At 39.3% G+C, this 17121-nt stretch overlaps 1 protein-coding gene across 1 annotated transcript in view; it reads right to left on the bottom strand.

Moving 5' to 3' along the window:
- Positions 1-4357: 4357 nt before the first annotated feature.
- The window catches only part of sec31b (SEC31 homolog B, COPII coat complex component), a 30173-nt gene continuing 17409 nt past the window's right edge, over positions 4358-17121 (bottom strand). The window contains exons 15-26 of the mRNA XM_020923264.2: positions 16052-16230; positions 15455-15581; positions 14760-14905; positions 14387-14560; positions 14152-14289; positions 13816-14002; positions 12041-12511; positions 10039-10097; positions 8926-9048; positions 7470-7589; positions 7279-7350; positions 4358-6074 (exon numbers count right to left, since the gene is read on the bottom strand). Coding sequence (XP_020778923.1) covers positions 5895-6074; positions 7279-7350; positions 7470-7589; positions 8926-9048; positions 10039-10097; positions 12041-12511; positions 13816-14002; positions 14152-14289; positions 14387-14560; positions 14760-14905; positions 15455-15581; positions 16052-16230 — 1976 coding nt within the window. The 3' untranslated portion in view covers positions 4358-5894. The remainder of the gene's footprint in view (positions 6075-7278; positions 7351-7469; positions 7590-8925; positions 9049-10038; positions 10098-12040; positions 12512-13815; positions 14003-14151; positions 14290-14386; positions 14561-14759; positions 14906-15454; positions 15582-16051; positions 16231-17121) is intronic.

The following is a 17121-nucleotide window of genomic DNA, read 5'->3' on the forward strand; positions in this document are numbered from 1 at the left end:
TCCAGCTATGAACAACAAAAATCCCACTTTTCAATTCATTTAACTCGACCTAAAACTAAAATATTATTAAAATGTGATGAATGAATGAAGCAGGAGTGAAGGGTGGACTCAAGTTAAGACTGAAGAGGAAGAGGAGAGTTTGCAGAAAAGTAAAATGGACAAAACAAAAAATATAAAAAGGTACAACAGTGATTCTCAAACTTTTACACAGAGAATAAGAGACGGGAAAAACTAAAAGTGGACTAAAGGACTGAAAATGGGACTAAAACCCAAACAAAAACCATGACTGAACCAACTTTAAGTCTGCTGCTCCCCTTACACAAACACGACACGTCTAATTTGGGACTAAGACGGGACTTCACTCTGGAACTAAACCAGGACTGAACAAGGACTGAACCAGGCTTAAAAGTTGAATCTATTCTAACATATCCAGAAGTGAATCAAGATTTTCCATAAACTTAAATCAGGCTGAACCAGGACTAAACCAGGACTAAACCAGGACTAGACCAGGACGAAACCAGGACGAAACCAGGACTAGACCAGGACGAAACTCACAGTAAACCAGGACTTATCCAGGACTAAACAAGGCTTAAAGTGGAATCAGTTCTAACATATCCAGAATTGAATCATGACTTTCTGTTTACATAAATCGGGTTGAACGAGGACTGAACCAGGACTAAACCAGGGCTAAAACGAGGGCTAAACAAGGACTGAACCAAGAATAAACCAGGACTAGATAAGGACTAAGAACAGACCTAAACCCACAGTAAACCAAGAAAAAACAGGACTAAACCAGAACTAAATGAAGATTAAATCAGGACTAAACCAGGTCTAAACTAGGACTAAACTCGAAGTAAACCAGAGGTAAACTAGGGTTAAACCAGGACTGAACTAAGATTAATCCAGGACTAAACCAGGACTAGACCAGGACTAGACCAGGGCTAAACCAAGAAAAAAACAGGACTAAACCAGTATTAAATCAGGGCTAAACCAGGACTAAACAAGGACTGAACCAAAACTGAACTACAACTAAAACATAACTAAACCAAGACAAAACCAGGTCTAAACCAGGGCTAAACCAAGATTAAATCAGGGCTAAACCAGAATTAAACAAGGACTGAAACCAGATTAAATCAGGGCTAAATAAGGGCTAAACCAGGACTGAACCAGGACTAAAAATGGGATCTGGTCTGGTTTAAACAAAGACCTAACCAAAACTGAAATACAATTATAACTTGGTCAAAACCAGGACCAAGCCTAAACTAGATCTAAACCAGGGTCTCTTAATTGTATCAGGTCCAAACAGAGACTAAAGCAATTTACAATCCCGGGCTTTTTCAGAACTGCATCAGGTCCATGTTGAGACTAAACCAGGACTGAACCAGGACTGAACCAGGACTAAACCAGGACTGAACCAGGACTGAACCAGGACTGAACCAGGACTGAACCAGGACTGAACCAGGACTGAACCAGGACTGAACCAGGACTGAACCAGGACTGAACGAGGACTAAACCAGGATTGAACCAGGACTAAACCAGGACTGAACCAGGACTGAACCAGGACTGAACAGGACTGAACCAGGACCAGGACTGAACCAGGACTGGACTGAACGAGGACTGAACCAGGACTGAACGAGGACTAAACCAGGATTGAACCAGGATTAAACCAGGACTGAACCAGGACTGAACCAGGACTAAACCAGGACTGAACCAGGACTGAACCAGGACTGAACCAGGACTGAACCAGTTCTCAACACCAGCTAAATAAAGCCTAAACCAAGACTGAAGCAGAACCAAAATCGTCTGCAAACGACCTCTTTAAAGATACACTACGTAACTTGTTCTCTCGCACGTTTCCATGGTAACGTTATTGCTTTGGAACGTTCCACAAGCGCCACCGGGCCAATTTACAGGTCAGATCTGCGGACAGGCGACCACACTAACACCAGATATTTGTAGTTTAATCGAATAAATGCGAGATGGATCATTTTAACGCCGAACTGCGGAACATTCCAGACAAAGCAACACCAAACCCACTTCCCAGAAAAGCTACGTAATGAAACTTTAACTCTTCACCTTTTTGAGAATCACTGTCGTACGTGAATTTGACTTTGGCCCAAAAAAAAAAAAAAAGATGAAAAAACAAAACAAAAACTTCTCAGAGCAGCAGATATGACCAGTCTCACTATGATACAATAAATACAAGAACTTTTCAATCTTATCTTAAACACTGAAAATATAAGCACCAAACTTTACTCTACTCCTATTTTTTAGAGATTTTGAAGTATCGACGGGTACTGCGTTCAAAGTAGTAGTAGTAGTTATAGTATTTGTACACGGGCTGGGCAAATAAACTTAGAAATTGAAAGCTTTAAGTCGTGTTATAATGTTGTTTTCTCATCAAAAACAGACCTAGAGTTGTGTTTTGTTTCATTCACACATCTTTAAATAACTCTTTATTATTGTCAAGATGATCTGTTTCAACTTGTGATGTCATGAAGTGGTAGTTTTCAAGTGAATAGCGACATTTTACATTTAGTTCAGTAGAGAAAATTGGTAAAGCCAGAGGTGAAATGATCTCAAATGATTCTACTGAAGGTGTGTGGAGTTTAAAAACACAGTGGAGCACTTCCTGTAACTGTGAATGAAATGAAACTAAACAACTCCAGGTCTGTTTGTGATGAGGAAACGTTATAACATAATCAGAAAATAGCCCAATACGGGGTTTTTATGTTCGTACAAATCAAGTTTTATTAGAAAAATGAACGAATTTTCTGACTGAATTAACGCAGCTGGAGCCAAATAATAATCTCTCATCTTGTAGCTTTTCTGGTGGAGGGTCCGTCGAATGTTTTTCTTCATGGAGATGTTGTTGTTTTGTCTGGAATGTTCCACAGTGTGGCATTAAACCTTTCTATCTTCATGGAGACCAAACCAGACCAAGTTACAGGTCAGATCTGTGGAGAGGCGACACCGCTCACAGTCAGAATATTTGTTTTTTTAGGTATTTTTGAGCAATAAAACCACCTGTAATTGAATAAATGCAAAGTAGAGCTGTTTAAAGACATACTGTGGAACATTCCAGACAAAGCATTGACGCATCCATAGAAACAAGCAGGTGAAGAACTCTCCACCTGAAATGTCATCCCTTTTTAAAAAAAAAAAAAGGTGCGTAGGTTCTGAAATCAGAATAGCCTAATGAGAACTTAACAGAAGGCTGCAGTTGTGTGAAAGATGCTAAAATTCCATGACTTTTCCAGGCCTGGAAAATGACATTTTCAATTTCCACAACTTTTCCAGGATTTCCATGACCGTGGGAACCCTGCATTGTGTTAAGACTATAGTCATTATTCCAGTATCAAGATGGAATAGTCTGAGTTTAACCAGGAGAGAGGGCATCTGACTTAAAATGTATTCCAAAAAAATCCATGTATCATTCGTTCATTCGTTTTTCCATATAAAAAACAAAAATAAAATCGAAAAAAAAAGAACAGTTTTATTATATCATATTATTTATATATTATATAATATTATTATTATATTATTTGTCTCCAAAACCAAAATGAGAAAACAGATAATTTTTTTTTTTTTTCAGTTTTTGATTTTGTGTTTAAATGAAAAATGGAAAAAACGGATAACGACCGTTTCCAGTTTACATCACTTAAAACTGTGATGCCGGACTGAACCAGGACTGAACCAAACTGGGACCAGACCAGGACTGAGACCAGGACTGAGACCAGGATTGAGGCCGGGACCAGCCTAGGACCGGATCGTGATTAAGACTGCGATTCAGAATGGGACTGAGGCCGGGACCGGGGAGGCCGGGACCGAGGCCGGGACCGAGGCCGGGACCGAGGCCGGGGACCGAGGCCGGGACCGGGGCCGGGACCGGGGCCGGGACCAGACGAGGACTAAAAACGGTTTAGTCCTGGTTCAGTCCAGCATTGTCGTTTAAGTCACGTAAACGGGAAACAGTCGTTATCCATTTTTTTCCATTATTCATTTTAACACAAAATCAAAAACTGAAAAAAACAAATCATTATCAGTGTTTTCATTTTGGTTTTGGAGACAAATAATGAAGAAAACAGTTGCTTTTTCATTTTCTTATTTTTACTTTTATATTGATAAACAAAAGAACGAATGATACACAGATTGACCTGCTTTTACTTTCGCTTTTAGATTTTTTTTTTCATGTTATTTCTGTGTTGCCCAGCCAGGTTCAGTTTGCTTTTCTAACATGAAATTAAACTAAACCATGAAGCGGAGTTGTGTAAATATGCTTATATTGAAATCCAGGGGTGTATTTTAAATGCTTGTCTGATACATGAACTCTTTAAGACAAATAAAACATCCAAAATACATTCAGTTCATCTTTAAATTCCCACAGCATCTTTGACAATTCCCGACAATTAATGAATCCATAAAACTACCGACATTTTCATCAAATTATACCCAAACAATACAAAAAATATATCTAAATGAGTTAAAGATGCACTGTGTAACTTTTCTGCTTGTTTTTTTTAATGGAGATGTTATTACTTTGCCTGGAATTTTCCACAGTATGGTTTTAAATGTACACAGAGTCAGATCTGTGGAGAGGCGAGCCAGCTCACAGTAAGAACGAATGTTTGTCGAGGTATTTTTGAAGAATACGAACTTGTCATTTTTCTGCTTGTTTTGTTTTGCCTGGAATTTTCCGCAGCATAGCATTAATCGTATGCTTGGAGAGGAGGAGGAACTACCACCAGATCACGTTACAGGTCAGATCTGTGGAGAGGCGAGCCAGCTCACAGTAAGAATGCCTGTTTTTTGAGGTATTTTTGATGAATATGAACTTGTAACTTTTCTGCTTGTTTGTATGGAGATGTTATTGCTTTGCCTGGAATTTTCCGCAGTATGGCATTACACGTATGCTTGGAAAGAAGGAGGAACCACCCCCAGATCACATTACAAGTCAGATCTGTGGAGAGGCGAGCCAGCTCATAGTCAGAATGCCTGTTTTTCTCGTTATTTTTGAGCTATAAGAACTTCTCTGCTTGTTTTTTAACAGTTATTGTTTTGTAATTTTCCACAGTATGGCATTAAACATATGCTTGGGAAAAAGCAGGAACCATGACTGGGTCACATTACAGTCAGATCTATGGAAAGGCGAGACAGCTCACAGTAAGAACGCAAGTTTTTTTGAGGTATTTTTGATGAATAAAAACTTCTAACTTTCCTGCTTGTTTTAATAGAAATGTTACTGCTTTGCCTGGAATTTTCCACAGTATGGTATTAAACATATGCTTAGAGAGAATGAGGAAACATCACCGGGTGCAATTACAGGCCAGATCTGTGGAGAGGCGAGCCAGCTCACAGTGAGAACGCCAGTTTTTCTAGATATTTTTGACGAATGAGAACACTTACAATTGAATAAATGCGAGATAGATAGGTAGATTAATGCCTTATCGTGGAACATTCCAAACAAGGCAATAAAATCACCATGGTAGCGACCACCATCTTTACAAAAATGACATAACCTGATTTAAACCGTGTGCCAAATCAACGTGCAAATTTGAAGTGACAACAAAAAAAAAGTCGGATCTGAGCACTGAAAATATCTGTAATTGAATAAATGCCGTACTGCGGAACATTCCAAGCCAAGTAATCTCCATGGTAACAACCCTTAGTATTAGAAAAGTTCCACAGTGCACCTTTCGCAGTCATTTTAATTCCTAATTCTATCTATTTTGCTGCCATGTTTTCAGTGGAGTGTCACCGACCAACAATCCATTAGAATTTCCTCCATCGCTCGACGTCATTGGTTCAAAAGTAAGAAAAAAAAAAGAAACAGGAAATAAATATTTAACATGTGACTTTAACACTATGGACTGGAGACGCGGAGCCCCCTGGTGTTAGACCCCGAGGCGCGTGGCGATGGTCATGAGCACTTTGAGGATTGGCATAAACCCGGAGATTTCGCTGAAGTTGCTGCTGCTGACGATCTGAGTGTGGACCTCCAGGCCGCGCTGGTAACTCTGCCCCGCCACGCACCGGCTGATCTCATGAAGGCCGTTTAGGATGTGAGGAGAGAGCTACGGCGAGCACACAGGGACAAAATGTTAGAAAAACAGTTTGTGGAAAATACAATGCTCAGTAAAAGCAGAGGTATCAGACATTCACTACAAAAAAAAACCTTGGACAAAATGTAAGATTTAAACACTTAAAACTATCAGAAAATGACTTATAAGTAGGGATGTAACAATAAATATCTGAAATATCGTGATATCGTATCGTCAAAAGTCTCATAATAATATCGTGAGCTGTCACAGTATATCAAATCACAAGTTCCTTTGCTTAAATGCAGGTTTTAGAGTTGCAACAGCTTATAAACATAGAGAACTACATTTCCCATGATTCATTTCAGCGCAGACAACAAAGAAATATGTTTTTTTACTTGAACTCTTGGGATTCTGCAGTAATAATTCACACCAAAATCTTGTCAAGGTCTTTTAAAAGAAAAAAGTGTCCCATCTTTTAATTAACCTCTGAAATATCTAAAATATCACAATAAATATCGTACCGTGAGATTCGTATCATGATAATATTTGGATATTTTTACATCCCTAGAATATGACAATAAATGTTGGACCAAATGCATTCAAAGTCAAAGCATTTTATAATGTCAGTCTTGTTATTATGTATAATATAGTAATATTGTAAACCTCCCAACCATGCTGTGAGCTTTTCCACGATATTGCAATAAATATCGTACCGTGAGTAGGCCTGTCACGATAATACATTTTGAAGTTTGATATTTTGCCTAAATATAGATGATAAACGATAGTATTGAAAAGTAATGTATACAACTGACACAACAACCCTAACGCAGGATGGAAAATAAAATAAAAATAAAGGCTAAATCATGACTGTGATACTAAAGTCTTTGTTAAATCACTTCTTGTGTAAAATTCATATGAAGCACAAAATTTTAATCATCAAAAACTGTGAAAATGTCAAATGTGTCGCATAAACGAGTTTCCTCCTTCTAAAAAAAACCCACAAAACTGTAGCTCTGTAACAAAATAATTGAGTAAAATATACCAAAAAATACTCTTGGCGATATATCGATACAGCAGCCCCCAATATCGATAAAAAAAAGCTATAGCCGTGATAAAAAATGGCTTATTAAATGGAACTGATAAGAAACAACTTGGATGTGTTATGTGGATATTTATCTCTGCAGTTTATTCTCCCCTCCTGCTGTATTTGGCACATAATCGTCTTTAAACTTCTTACCGACTGATCTCTGAGTTTGTCGTAGAGAAACCCCAACCGCTTCGCCGCGTCGTCCAGTTTCCTCTTGGTTTGCTGTGATCAAAAAACTCTCGTTACTTTACATAAACCTCCCACTGTGTCTGCACACTCATTACTCTGGCTTAGATGTGGGCTTGAAAGGTGTTTTTTTTGTTCATATTTTTGTGACTCACTGGGTCTCCTGCCGCGAGCTGGCACCTCTGAACCAAACTGTCGAACGTGGATTTCAGGACCAAATGTTCAGAGGGGATCTCCTTCTGCTCCACGCGCTCGGCCGGTAACTGCTGCAGGAGCTGAGGACAGAGGAAATTGGAAATAAATTGGAAAAGAGAGAAGGTTTTTGTTTTGAAAAATAACAAAACAGGCCCTGTACCTGTTTTTTCAAATGTATTTGAAGAAAATGTATCTTGCCTCAGTATAGATTGTATATTGTATAACCATCTCTTTAGGTCAGTATAAGTCTGTTGTGTTCTGTCTGCATCTAATGACACAGAATTTTATTGTCAGATAATAAGGAAGTGCGTGATAAGCATGCTAGCTGTTAGCTTTACCGCTTCGGCAAACTCCCCTCTGGTCTCTGAAAGTTGTGAAAAGCACTTAAACTCATCATGGTGAGGAATTATGATGTCTGAATGCATAAGGTAAGTGAGGAATACCATATTTTTCGGATAAGTCGCACTTTTTCTCATGGTTTGGGTGTTTCCTGCGACTTATTCTCCGGTGTGACTTAAATATTAAAATGTTTCAGTGAAGTGTGGAGAGGTTCTAGTCTTGTGTGTGAGTATCTGCTGCTCCTGTTCCTCCTGTACCACTGTCACTTGGCTCTACTGCACATGTCTCCTGCAGAAAGAGCCTCTGTCCTGTCTGTATCATGTCAGTCGATCAAACCATTACTTCTGCACCACTGAACAATAAAACAATCTTATAAAAACAACTGAGAAGACTGAACACAAATGCTCCCAAAAACAAAATCATATTTTGCAGATTACAAACTGCAAGTCGTGAAATCTGCAGCTGAAAACGATAATTGAGCAGCAGAAAGAAAGTTTGGAGTGAGAGAGAAACTTGTGACAGCGGGAGGATGCATCATGAAACTTTCCTGAAGTCACTGGATGGATGGACAAAGTCTGGACTTACACCGAAACCATCCTGTCGGGATTCAGAAAGCCCAGAATAATTCTAACTGGAACTGATGCTGAGTCTAACAACTATGGATTTAGTGATTTGGAGTGAGATGGAGAGTTTGTTAAACTTGTTCTGTTCTGTTGTTTATGTTATATTTATCTGAAGAACTGTTCATATGTGACGTTAACAGTCTGTTCTTCTCTCTTCTATTGTTATTACTAGAACTTGACTTTCAAGATAAAATGTCAGTTCCTGGTCTCTGATTTTATAAAATAAATTTCAACCAAAGTGCGACTTATAGTCCTGTGCAACTTATGTATGTTTTTTTTCTTCTTCATAATTAATAGTCAGAAAAATACGGTAACTTTGGACTGTTTAAAATGATCTAGTTTTGTTGTTCATGTTTTTAAGAAGGTAGAAATCAGGTACAGTGCTTTACTTAAAATAAAAGTATCATATGTTAGTGTCTAAATGTTGTCTCGTGTTATCCTGGAGCATACAGACCTGTACAGTGGGCTCTTGTGGGGCCCCTGGAGGCACCTGTGTGTGGAGGTCCTGGGGCTGAGGGGCCTCGTAGCCCATCACAGGAGCAGTGATCGGGGCCGGAGGAGTGTAGTTCTCTGGGACCTGGAAACAAGACCACAGATCAGATTTAACAGGAGCTGGATTCACAAACAAACTTAGATGAGCCTCATGTTCCCACTCTTTTTCAATTAACAAAATTTCAAAATTTTTCCACTTATTCATGACCTAAAGTGAATTTTCCATGACTTTACAGCACCTACATGTGTAGAACTGATCAGACTTTTAGGGTTGAATATGAAATGTTAACCCTTTAACTCACCTTATGGTTTGGGATTATAGTTTTTTAACATTCAAAATACTGTCAGTGCATTTGTTGTCGGCTCTTTTAAAACAAAAGGCGCAGACGTTCAGAAATAATCATAACAGTCTAATGAGAACTTAACAGAACGCTGCAGTTGAGTGAAAAAGATACAAAAATTCCGTGACTATTCCAAAACTTTCTTTGAATTTACAAAACTCCATGACTTTTCCAGGATTTTCATGACTGTGGGAACAATGGATATTAAGCTAAATTAACTTTTCTCCATGAAGATATCATTGCCTTGACTTTCACATTATGGTATCAGATCTGTGGAGAGGCGACCCCGCTCACAGTCAGAATGCCTATTTTTCTAGGTTTTCTAGGTAGGTTTTTGAGCAGTAAAACCATCTGTATTTGAATAAATGTAAGGTGGAGCTGATACACGCAGGTGATGGACTCTCCACCTGAAAAGTTACACAATGCACCTTTAAGATAGAATACATTTTTGTCACTAAATTCACAAACTATGAACTTTGGTTTCAAGTTATGGTGCAACATAAAACAATGACTCAAGAGAAGAGTGTAAAATGTGCACTTGCTCATTGTTTCTGCATCAAAATATACTCACTAACATGCGTTTGTGCGTGGAAGAAAAGAAAATGTATCTTAGTTTATTCTCTTATTTACCTAAAAGTGTCTCCCTCTGCTATTGTTAGGTGAAAATATAAAAACAATCCAAAAAAACGTTTCCAGATTAATTAAAACATCTTGTGTGCAGTCGAGTGTCTTACCTTCTTCTTCCTGGGTCCTCCTCTCACAGCTGGAGGGTCGTTCCATCCTTCCTGTGGCCCTGAATCAAAACAAAAACACTTTTTAACGACGCAAGAACAGAAATAATGCAAATTGAGCCAACAGCTTTAAATCAGAAAGTGCAAAAACGCCTTGAAAAATGCAAAAATATCCAGACATCAGCATCAGAAACTCCTTCAGCGTGTAGCGGTCTATAGTTTTCTATTAGCGTTTCCAAAATGCTTTTAATTAGACAAAACAAGAATCATATTAAAGCAGATGCGGCGTAGGCACACTCCACATGCACTAAAGTGACCACAACAACATCCAATATTCGACCAAATATAATGATTCAAAATGAGAATATAATGAGCTTAAATCTGTTTTATTTCTGGTGCTGTGTGGTCAGTTAGTGCATGTTTATTTTTCACTCTTTACTTTAATCTTGTTCTAAACCTTTCACCTGTCGTAGAGGAGTACAGCCACGGAAAAACTCCTGAAAATCACACAACGACCACAACATTTCAAGTTCAGTAATTTTGCAAAAAAATTGGAAAACGTATCTGATTTAATTTGCAAAATGTTTTATGTTTTCTTTGGAAATATGAACTTGTTTCTTCTAGTATGACAAAGAAAACAGGAAATAAATAAGTATCACCATCAGACTAAGTTACATGTGAGATCTGTGTAGAGGCGAGCCCATTCACAGTGAGAATTATTTTAGTTTTTAGCAATAAAATCACTTACATGTGTAACCAGGGGTGTGCAAAATATTTAAATATCGATATATTGTGTTCAGTACAGTATCGATATCATGGGCTGCTGTATCGATATATAGTACAAGTATTTTTTTTTATTTTACCAAATTATTTTGTTACAGAGCTACAGTTTTGTTTCTTGTTCAGAAGAATGAAACTTGTTTATGCGACGCATTTGACATTTTCACTGTTTTGATTATTACAATTTTTGTGTTTCATATGAACTTTGCACAAGACGTGGTTTAACAAAGACAAGTATCACAGCCATGTTTTAGTTTTATTTTTTATTGAACCGTATTAAATCGATTTGAAATATATCGAACTGAAAGCTCACTGTATCAAGATATGTATCGTATCGTGGCCTATGTATCGAGGTGTGTATCCCTATAAAGCCACCAGAAAGTGAATAAATGCAAGATAGATAGTTTAAAAGTTTAATGCCAAATTGTGGGATATCGAAGTGTAGACAAGTAGGTGACAGAAAAGCTACACAGTGCATCTTTACTATTCAGAAATTTGCAGATAGCCCTAGTTTATATATTAAAAAGGTCTTATATTATATTGTGAGCTTTAAGTCGTGCTATAATGTTACCTCCTCAAAAACAGACCTGGAGTTGTGTTTTGTTTCATCCACACATATTTCAGTAACTCTTTATTATGAGTCTGTCTACATCTCCAAAGCTCAAAATCCTCTGTTCCACCTTGTGATATCATGAAGCAGCAGTTTTCAAGTTAACAGCTCCTTTTTTATCTTTTATTTAATCATAATTTTCTGTTTGAGAGAATAACTCAGCCTTAATCTGCAGAGTTTATGTTTTAAACATTGTGTGAATTCAACAAAACACAACTCCAGGTCTGTTTGTGATGAGGAAACTACATTATAACATCAGAAAATAGAGTAATATGAACCCTTTAAACTCCAGACTGTATTTTTATTTATTCTTCTATGATGGCTTAAAATAAAGAGCAAAGATATGTAAATAATTTGACACAAGTCTTATCATCTAGAGCTGTGAAACAGTTAAATAAAATCTGGTCAAACCCCTTAAAACTGAGATGAAGATTCAAAATTTAAGTTATATTTTATCCAATGAAGAGTGTGCTGTTGTCTCTTGAGGCCAATCCAGTCAATATAATGTGTATATTTTACATTTCTGAACCTTTTTATTTACTTTTAAATTGTTCACAGTTTGTAAAATAGTTTTAATTTTGAATAAACCATTATTACGACTTTTCACAGACTGACCTGTGGGTGGAGGAGGCATGGCTGCTGCAGGGTAAGGCTTCACGGCGGGAGCTCCTGGACCCCCCTGTGGGTACCCCGCTCCCATCGGGGTGAAGGGCGGAGAGGTCGGTCCCTGCTGGCTATGCATGGCACCCGGGTACATGGGCACGGGCGCTCCGGGCTGAGAGCTAGGGGGCGCTACAAGGCCGGAGGGCATAGAGGTGGAGGGCATGAACGTGGTGGGAGGGACGCCCGGGGGCTGGAGAGGGCCGGAGAGAGAAGAAGGGGGACCAGACATGGAAGTCGGCATAGACATGGAGGAGGGGGGTCCAGAGAGAGACGAAGGGGGCATGGACATGGAGGAAGGAGGCATAGACATAGAGGAAGGGGGCATAGACATGGAGGAGGGGGGCATGGAGGACCCTGGAGGCGGGGGGAAGGAGGACGGAGCTCCCATTGGCTGAGGCTGGAATGGCGGTTGTGGAATAAAACCTGCGAAAGACACAAAAATATGAATTATATTAAAGAAGACCTTGTGCTTATGTCTGCTGTATACCGTCGTTATAATCTATGGCACTTGTGGTTTGTTATGTTTTAATTTGGACATTTTAATGACTTAAAATTAACAAGAAAATAAGAAACAATTCCAGCCCAGTGAGGTTAGGGTTGTTTGTTTGTATTTGTTGCACTAAAAAAACTTGTATCTTTACTGTGAGCGAGCTTGAATCTCCACAAACTTTCATTTAGTCTCCTGCTTGTTTCCATGATAATTTTGTTCTATTGGCTATAATATCTTTACCACCAAGTGCCTCTGCTCAATTTCATTTCTCTCCAGCGACTAGGTCAAGAATCAGAATACACTAGTCCGTTTTTCCCAGGTGATGTCAGATTTTCATGTCCTGTTCTGGCCGTCCAGGTTTTTTTTTTTTTTTTTTTAATAAAGTGATGCAAATGTCCGGGTTTTCATTTCTTTTCATTGGGCCATTAAACTGAGCGGCTCTCGTAGCTCTCTGTGCACTCAGATACAAACAGTCGGTCAGCTTGCAACATGCCAAAGCTCAAATGCGTATTTAACAATGACTTGTACACGTTTTCTGTCCCGGTCAAGACAAGTGGGAGGCCATGTGCACAGTGTACAAACCAGGCACACAGATTGTAGACCGCACACCAAGCCAATCAGTGAAGAGCTGTGAAGCTGTGACGTCAAACTCGTCGCGTCTGTCTGGGTCCCTTTTGTGGAACAACACAACAGTAAACAAAGCGTTGAGATGGATGTAGACGAAGACAGACATTCTGTGTTGGCAACGATTCCCGAGATCGAGAGAATGTTTGGTAAATTTTATCAAGGGGAAAGACGTTATTGTCCTTCTTCCTACGGAATTTGGGAAAAGCTTAATATACCAGTTAGTCCAGTTAGTGGCGCATTACATACGTCAAGACCAAACAGCAGCAATTGGTTAAATAAAAAAAATACCCGTCTACCATCGAGTGAACGAATTCTAACACTGTGAGGTCAGACAGTTTCCACGGAGTGAAACCAGCTGATGAATCAGGCTAATAATATCCCACAGTATGGTAAAAAAACTTTTCCATAGAATCCTGCAGGCATTACATTCTGTTCCTTTAAATGGCATAAAATGCTAAATATTTTAGTTTTAATCCAGGTTAACCTTTGTAAGTAAGCAAATAATGAGGAAAAAGCTTATAAAAGTTGTGAATACATATAATATTTGACACCATTTACATATTTTTTCAACATGTAATAATAAAGCAGTAAACAGAATGAAAAGTCCCACCTGGAGCGGGGGGGTGCTGGGGGTAGGAGGGCCTCATCTGTCTGGGCGCAGAGGGGTTCATCCCAAGGCCAGTAGGGGGCAGACCTGGGCCCGTGTTGGAGGTGGGAGACTGAGCAGTGAAGAGGGAGGGCATCTGGGGCATTTGGGGCATCTGAGGCTGCTGTGGGGGCTGCGGCTGGTACTGACCCTGGACCAGAGAAACAAGATTCATAAATCAGCAATAGACAAATTTGAAATAAATTCTCTTAAAAAAATGTTAAAATCAAGGCAAAAAAAGAGACTTACAAACGTGCATAAGTAAAATACAGCAGATATACTGGTATAAACAGATTTTACCATGATTTGTGCTTTGGGCGCAGAGGGCTGAGGGGCCGGGGCGGGTTTGGTTTGGGGCTGGTTGGGTCTGGAGGGGTAGTTTGCAGCTCCTTCTCCCTGAGCGTGGAGCAGACGATCTTTGAGCATCCTGATACTGGTCTGAAGAGAAACAAGAAACCACAAAGAATATTAGAAATGTGAGAACTGCTGCTCATGGAAATGCTGCTCCTGAAGAGATGGGCAAAGAGATCCTTACCTCCTCTGAGTTCTCGGGCAGGTAGGCGTTGGCGATGGAGAGACTGCCCTCTGCTGCCAGGATGCCGGCGTAGCGCGTGAGTTTATCGGCCAGAATTGGGCTTTGGACCGAGACCTCACTGTTTCTGAGGCGCTCGATGGACTTACGCAGCATCATCACCTTCTCCACAAGATCCTGGAAAAAATACAAGAGTTTAGGAAGACGTTCAACAAAGCATTTTTTTAGCCAAGCAACATTTGTGCACAATAAATCCACTTTTATTACTGTAGCTTGTGTAGTACTTATATATATATATATATATATATATATATATATACACACAGTATGTTGTATCTATTTTTACATTTATGAATTGTTATTTCCTCTTCCTCACCTCCAGTCCGAGTGGAGAGGAGCAGTCTCGGTGCTGAGCCCAACATTCCACAAGCTTCTCGATGTTTCCGGAGCAAATGTAACAGAGACAGGCCTGAAGAGAGCGCTTCTCTGTCAGCTCGGCCTCCAGACGACCGCCCAGCGTGTCTGTGGAGAGGAAGAAGAGGAAAGATATAGTTTAATGGGTATTTTTGTACCTTTTTTGACATAGCGTACCAGGAGATCTACCAGTATATCATCACTACTTAGGCCTGTCACCATAATTACAACATCAACCTGGGGGTGGATACATTTTCTTTGCAATAATGTGGAGCCTTTTGACATTTTTATGTAATAAAAACACTTCACCCAGGATCCGATGGTGCAGACTGGCAGCGTCACAGTCTACCCCAGGGAGGTGGCTATAAAAGAAGTTTACCACCATCACTGGCAGTCATCCAGGATTCATAGAACCATAGTTACATTTGTACTATACAAATACAGAATGCAAAAGATAAAATATTTGGGTCTTGTTTAACTACAAATATGTAACATGTAATGTGCTTTGTGTACAATTATTGCATTTAATTTTTTAAGTTCGCATTAACGACAGATTTTTTTTTTTCATTCTGTTTCTGCCTTAAAATTACCAAAACAGAGGTTTGTTAACACAAGTTGGCAGATAAAATTCATAGTAAATATAATGTGTATATGTACCGCAGAGGTGAGCAAAGTCTTCTGGATGTGCATAGGTCAGCAGAGCGGCCAGAGCCTCTTTCCAGTTGTCCAGTTCACAGCTCTCCACGATGTCCCTCCAATTCTGGGTCACCACTGACGAGATCAGCTGAGAGAGAGACAGAGATACAGGGATAGAGGGTTATTAAGTGAAAAATAACATGGGAGAATGCAGAAATTATACAATGCAATCATTAATCAATCAAATTTACTTAAGTGAAATCATTTTGACACTGGCTTCAGAAAGTGAAGCCATTATTCAACCACATTCAAAGACGTGAGTGTTGTAGAAATAAGAAGATTCATATGAAAAATGGAGTCAATCCCAAACAAATAATAATGAGGCTGAGGTTCAACATTTGTGGATCATAAGTGTTTTTCCTGGGTATCATTATTTGTTTACACTTTGCTGCCATCTTGTGGTTAAAAACTGAAACTGGATACACCACTGTTCATTCAAATCACACCCTAAAACTCTGACTTTGGAGGGAGTGTTATGTGTTTTTAATAAAAATATAAAATTTAAGGTGTAAAGTGATTTGTTTTGTCATAACAGCCAGCTCGAGTTTCTCTTCTCACCATAGAAACGCTGTTCTTCTGTTTGCTCAGATACTTTTGCTGCGTCTTCTTCAGCAGTTCCTCTCCTCCGCTGATCGCCAACAAAATGGCCTCCGCGTATCTCCCATCGTTCAAACACAAATCCACCGCTCCTTCAAAGTTTCCCACCAGCAGCGCCTGGCTGATCAGACCATCTGTATCTGGGAAAAAAAGACATAAAAAATGTTTTACTCTATGGCTAAATACAACAAAAATACTAGAACTGCCACATTACAAGTAAGAAATAAGAAATAGTAATAACAGGGTTCCCACTCTTTTTCACTGACAAAATTTCAAATCTTTTCCATGACTTTTTCTAGCCAGGCTGGCGCAACCTATTGCCTCCGCTCAATTTCATTTCTCTCCAGCAACTAAGTCAGAAATCGGAATACACTAGACAGTTTGCAAGAACCCTGGAAGTTGTAGACTGCACACCAGCCAATCAGCGAAGAGCAGCTAATGCTGTGAGGTCAGACGGTTTCCACGAAGTGAAACCGGCTGATGAATCGGGCTACACTTTCCATGACACCTTCATGTGTAGAATTGATCAGACTTTTAGACCCAAATATGAAATGTTAACTCTTTCCACTCACCTTATGGTTTAGGATTATAGTTTTTTAACATTTAAAATACTGTCAGTGCATTTATTGTCGTCTCTTTTTAACAAAAGGCGCAGACATTCAGAAATAATCGTAATAGTCTAATGAGAACTTAACAGAACGCTGTGGTTGTGTGAAAGAGATACTAAGATTTCATGACTTTTCCAGGCCTGAAAAATTACATTTTCAATTTCTATGACTTTTCCAGGATTTCCATGACCGTGGGAACCCTGTAATAAGAATAACTGTTGTTTTAATTCAAATTTCTGTATTTAATAAAGACAGACACTGGGGCTTAGTTATTATGTAGTAGTCAGAAGCCAAGTTCTTGTTCTGGTCAGTGCTTCGATGGGAACAGGAGATGTCACAGTGGAGCAGCAGTGGCTCTAGTGCATGTTGTTGTTGTGTTCTTGGGCAAAACACTTCACCTAGAGTCCGATGGCGCAGTTAAGA

The sequence above is a fragment of the Boleophthalmus pectinirostris genome, unplaced genomic scaffold (assembly GCF_026225935.1).
Source record: "Boleophthalmus pectinirostris isolate CB_2022bp ecotype Guang Dong unplaced genomic scaffold, ASM2622593v1 HiC_scaffold_14, whole genome shotgun sequence".
Taxonomy (NCBI): domain Eukaryota; kingdom Metazoa; phylum Chordata; class Actinopteri; order Gobiiformes; family Gobiidae; genus Boleophthalmus; species Boleophthalmus pectinirostris.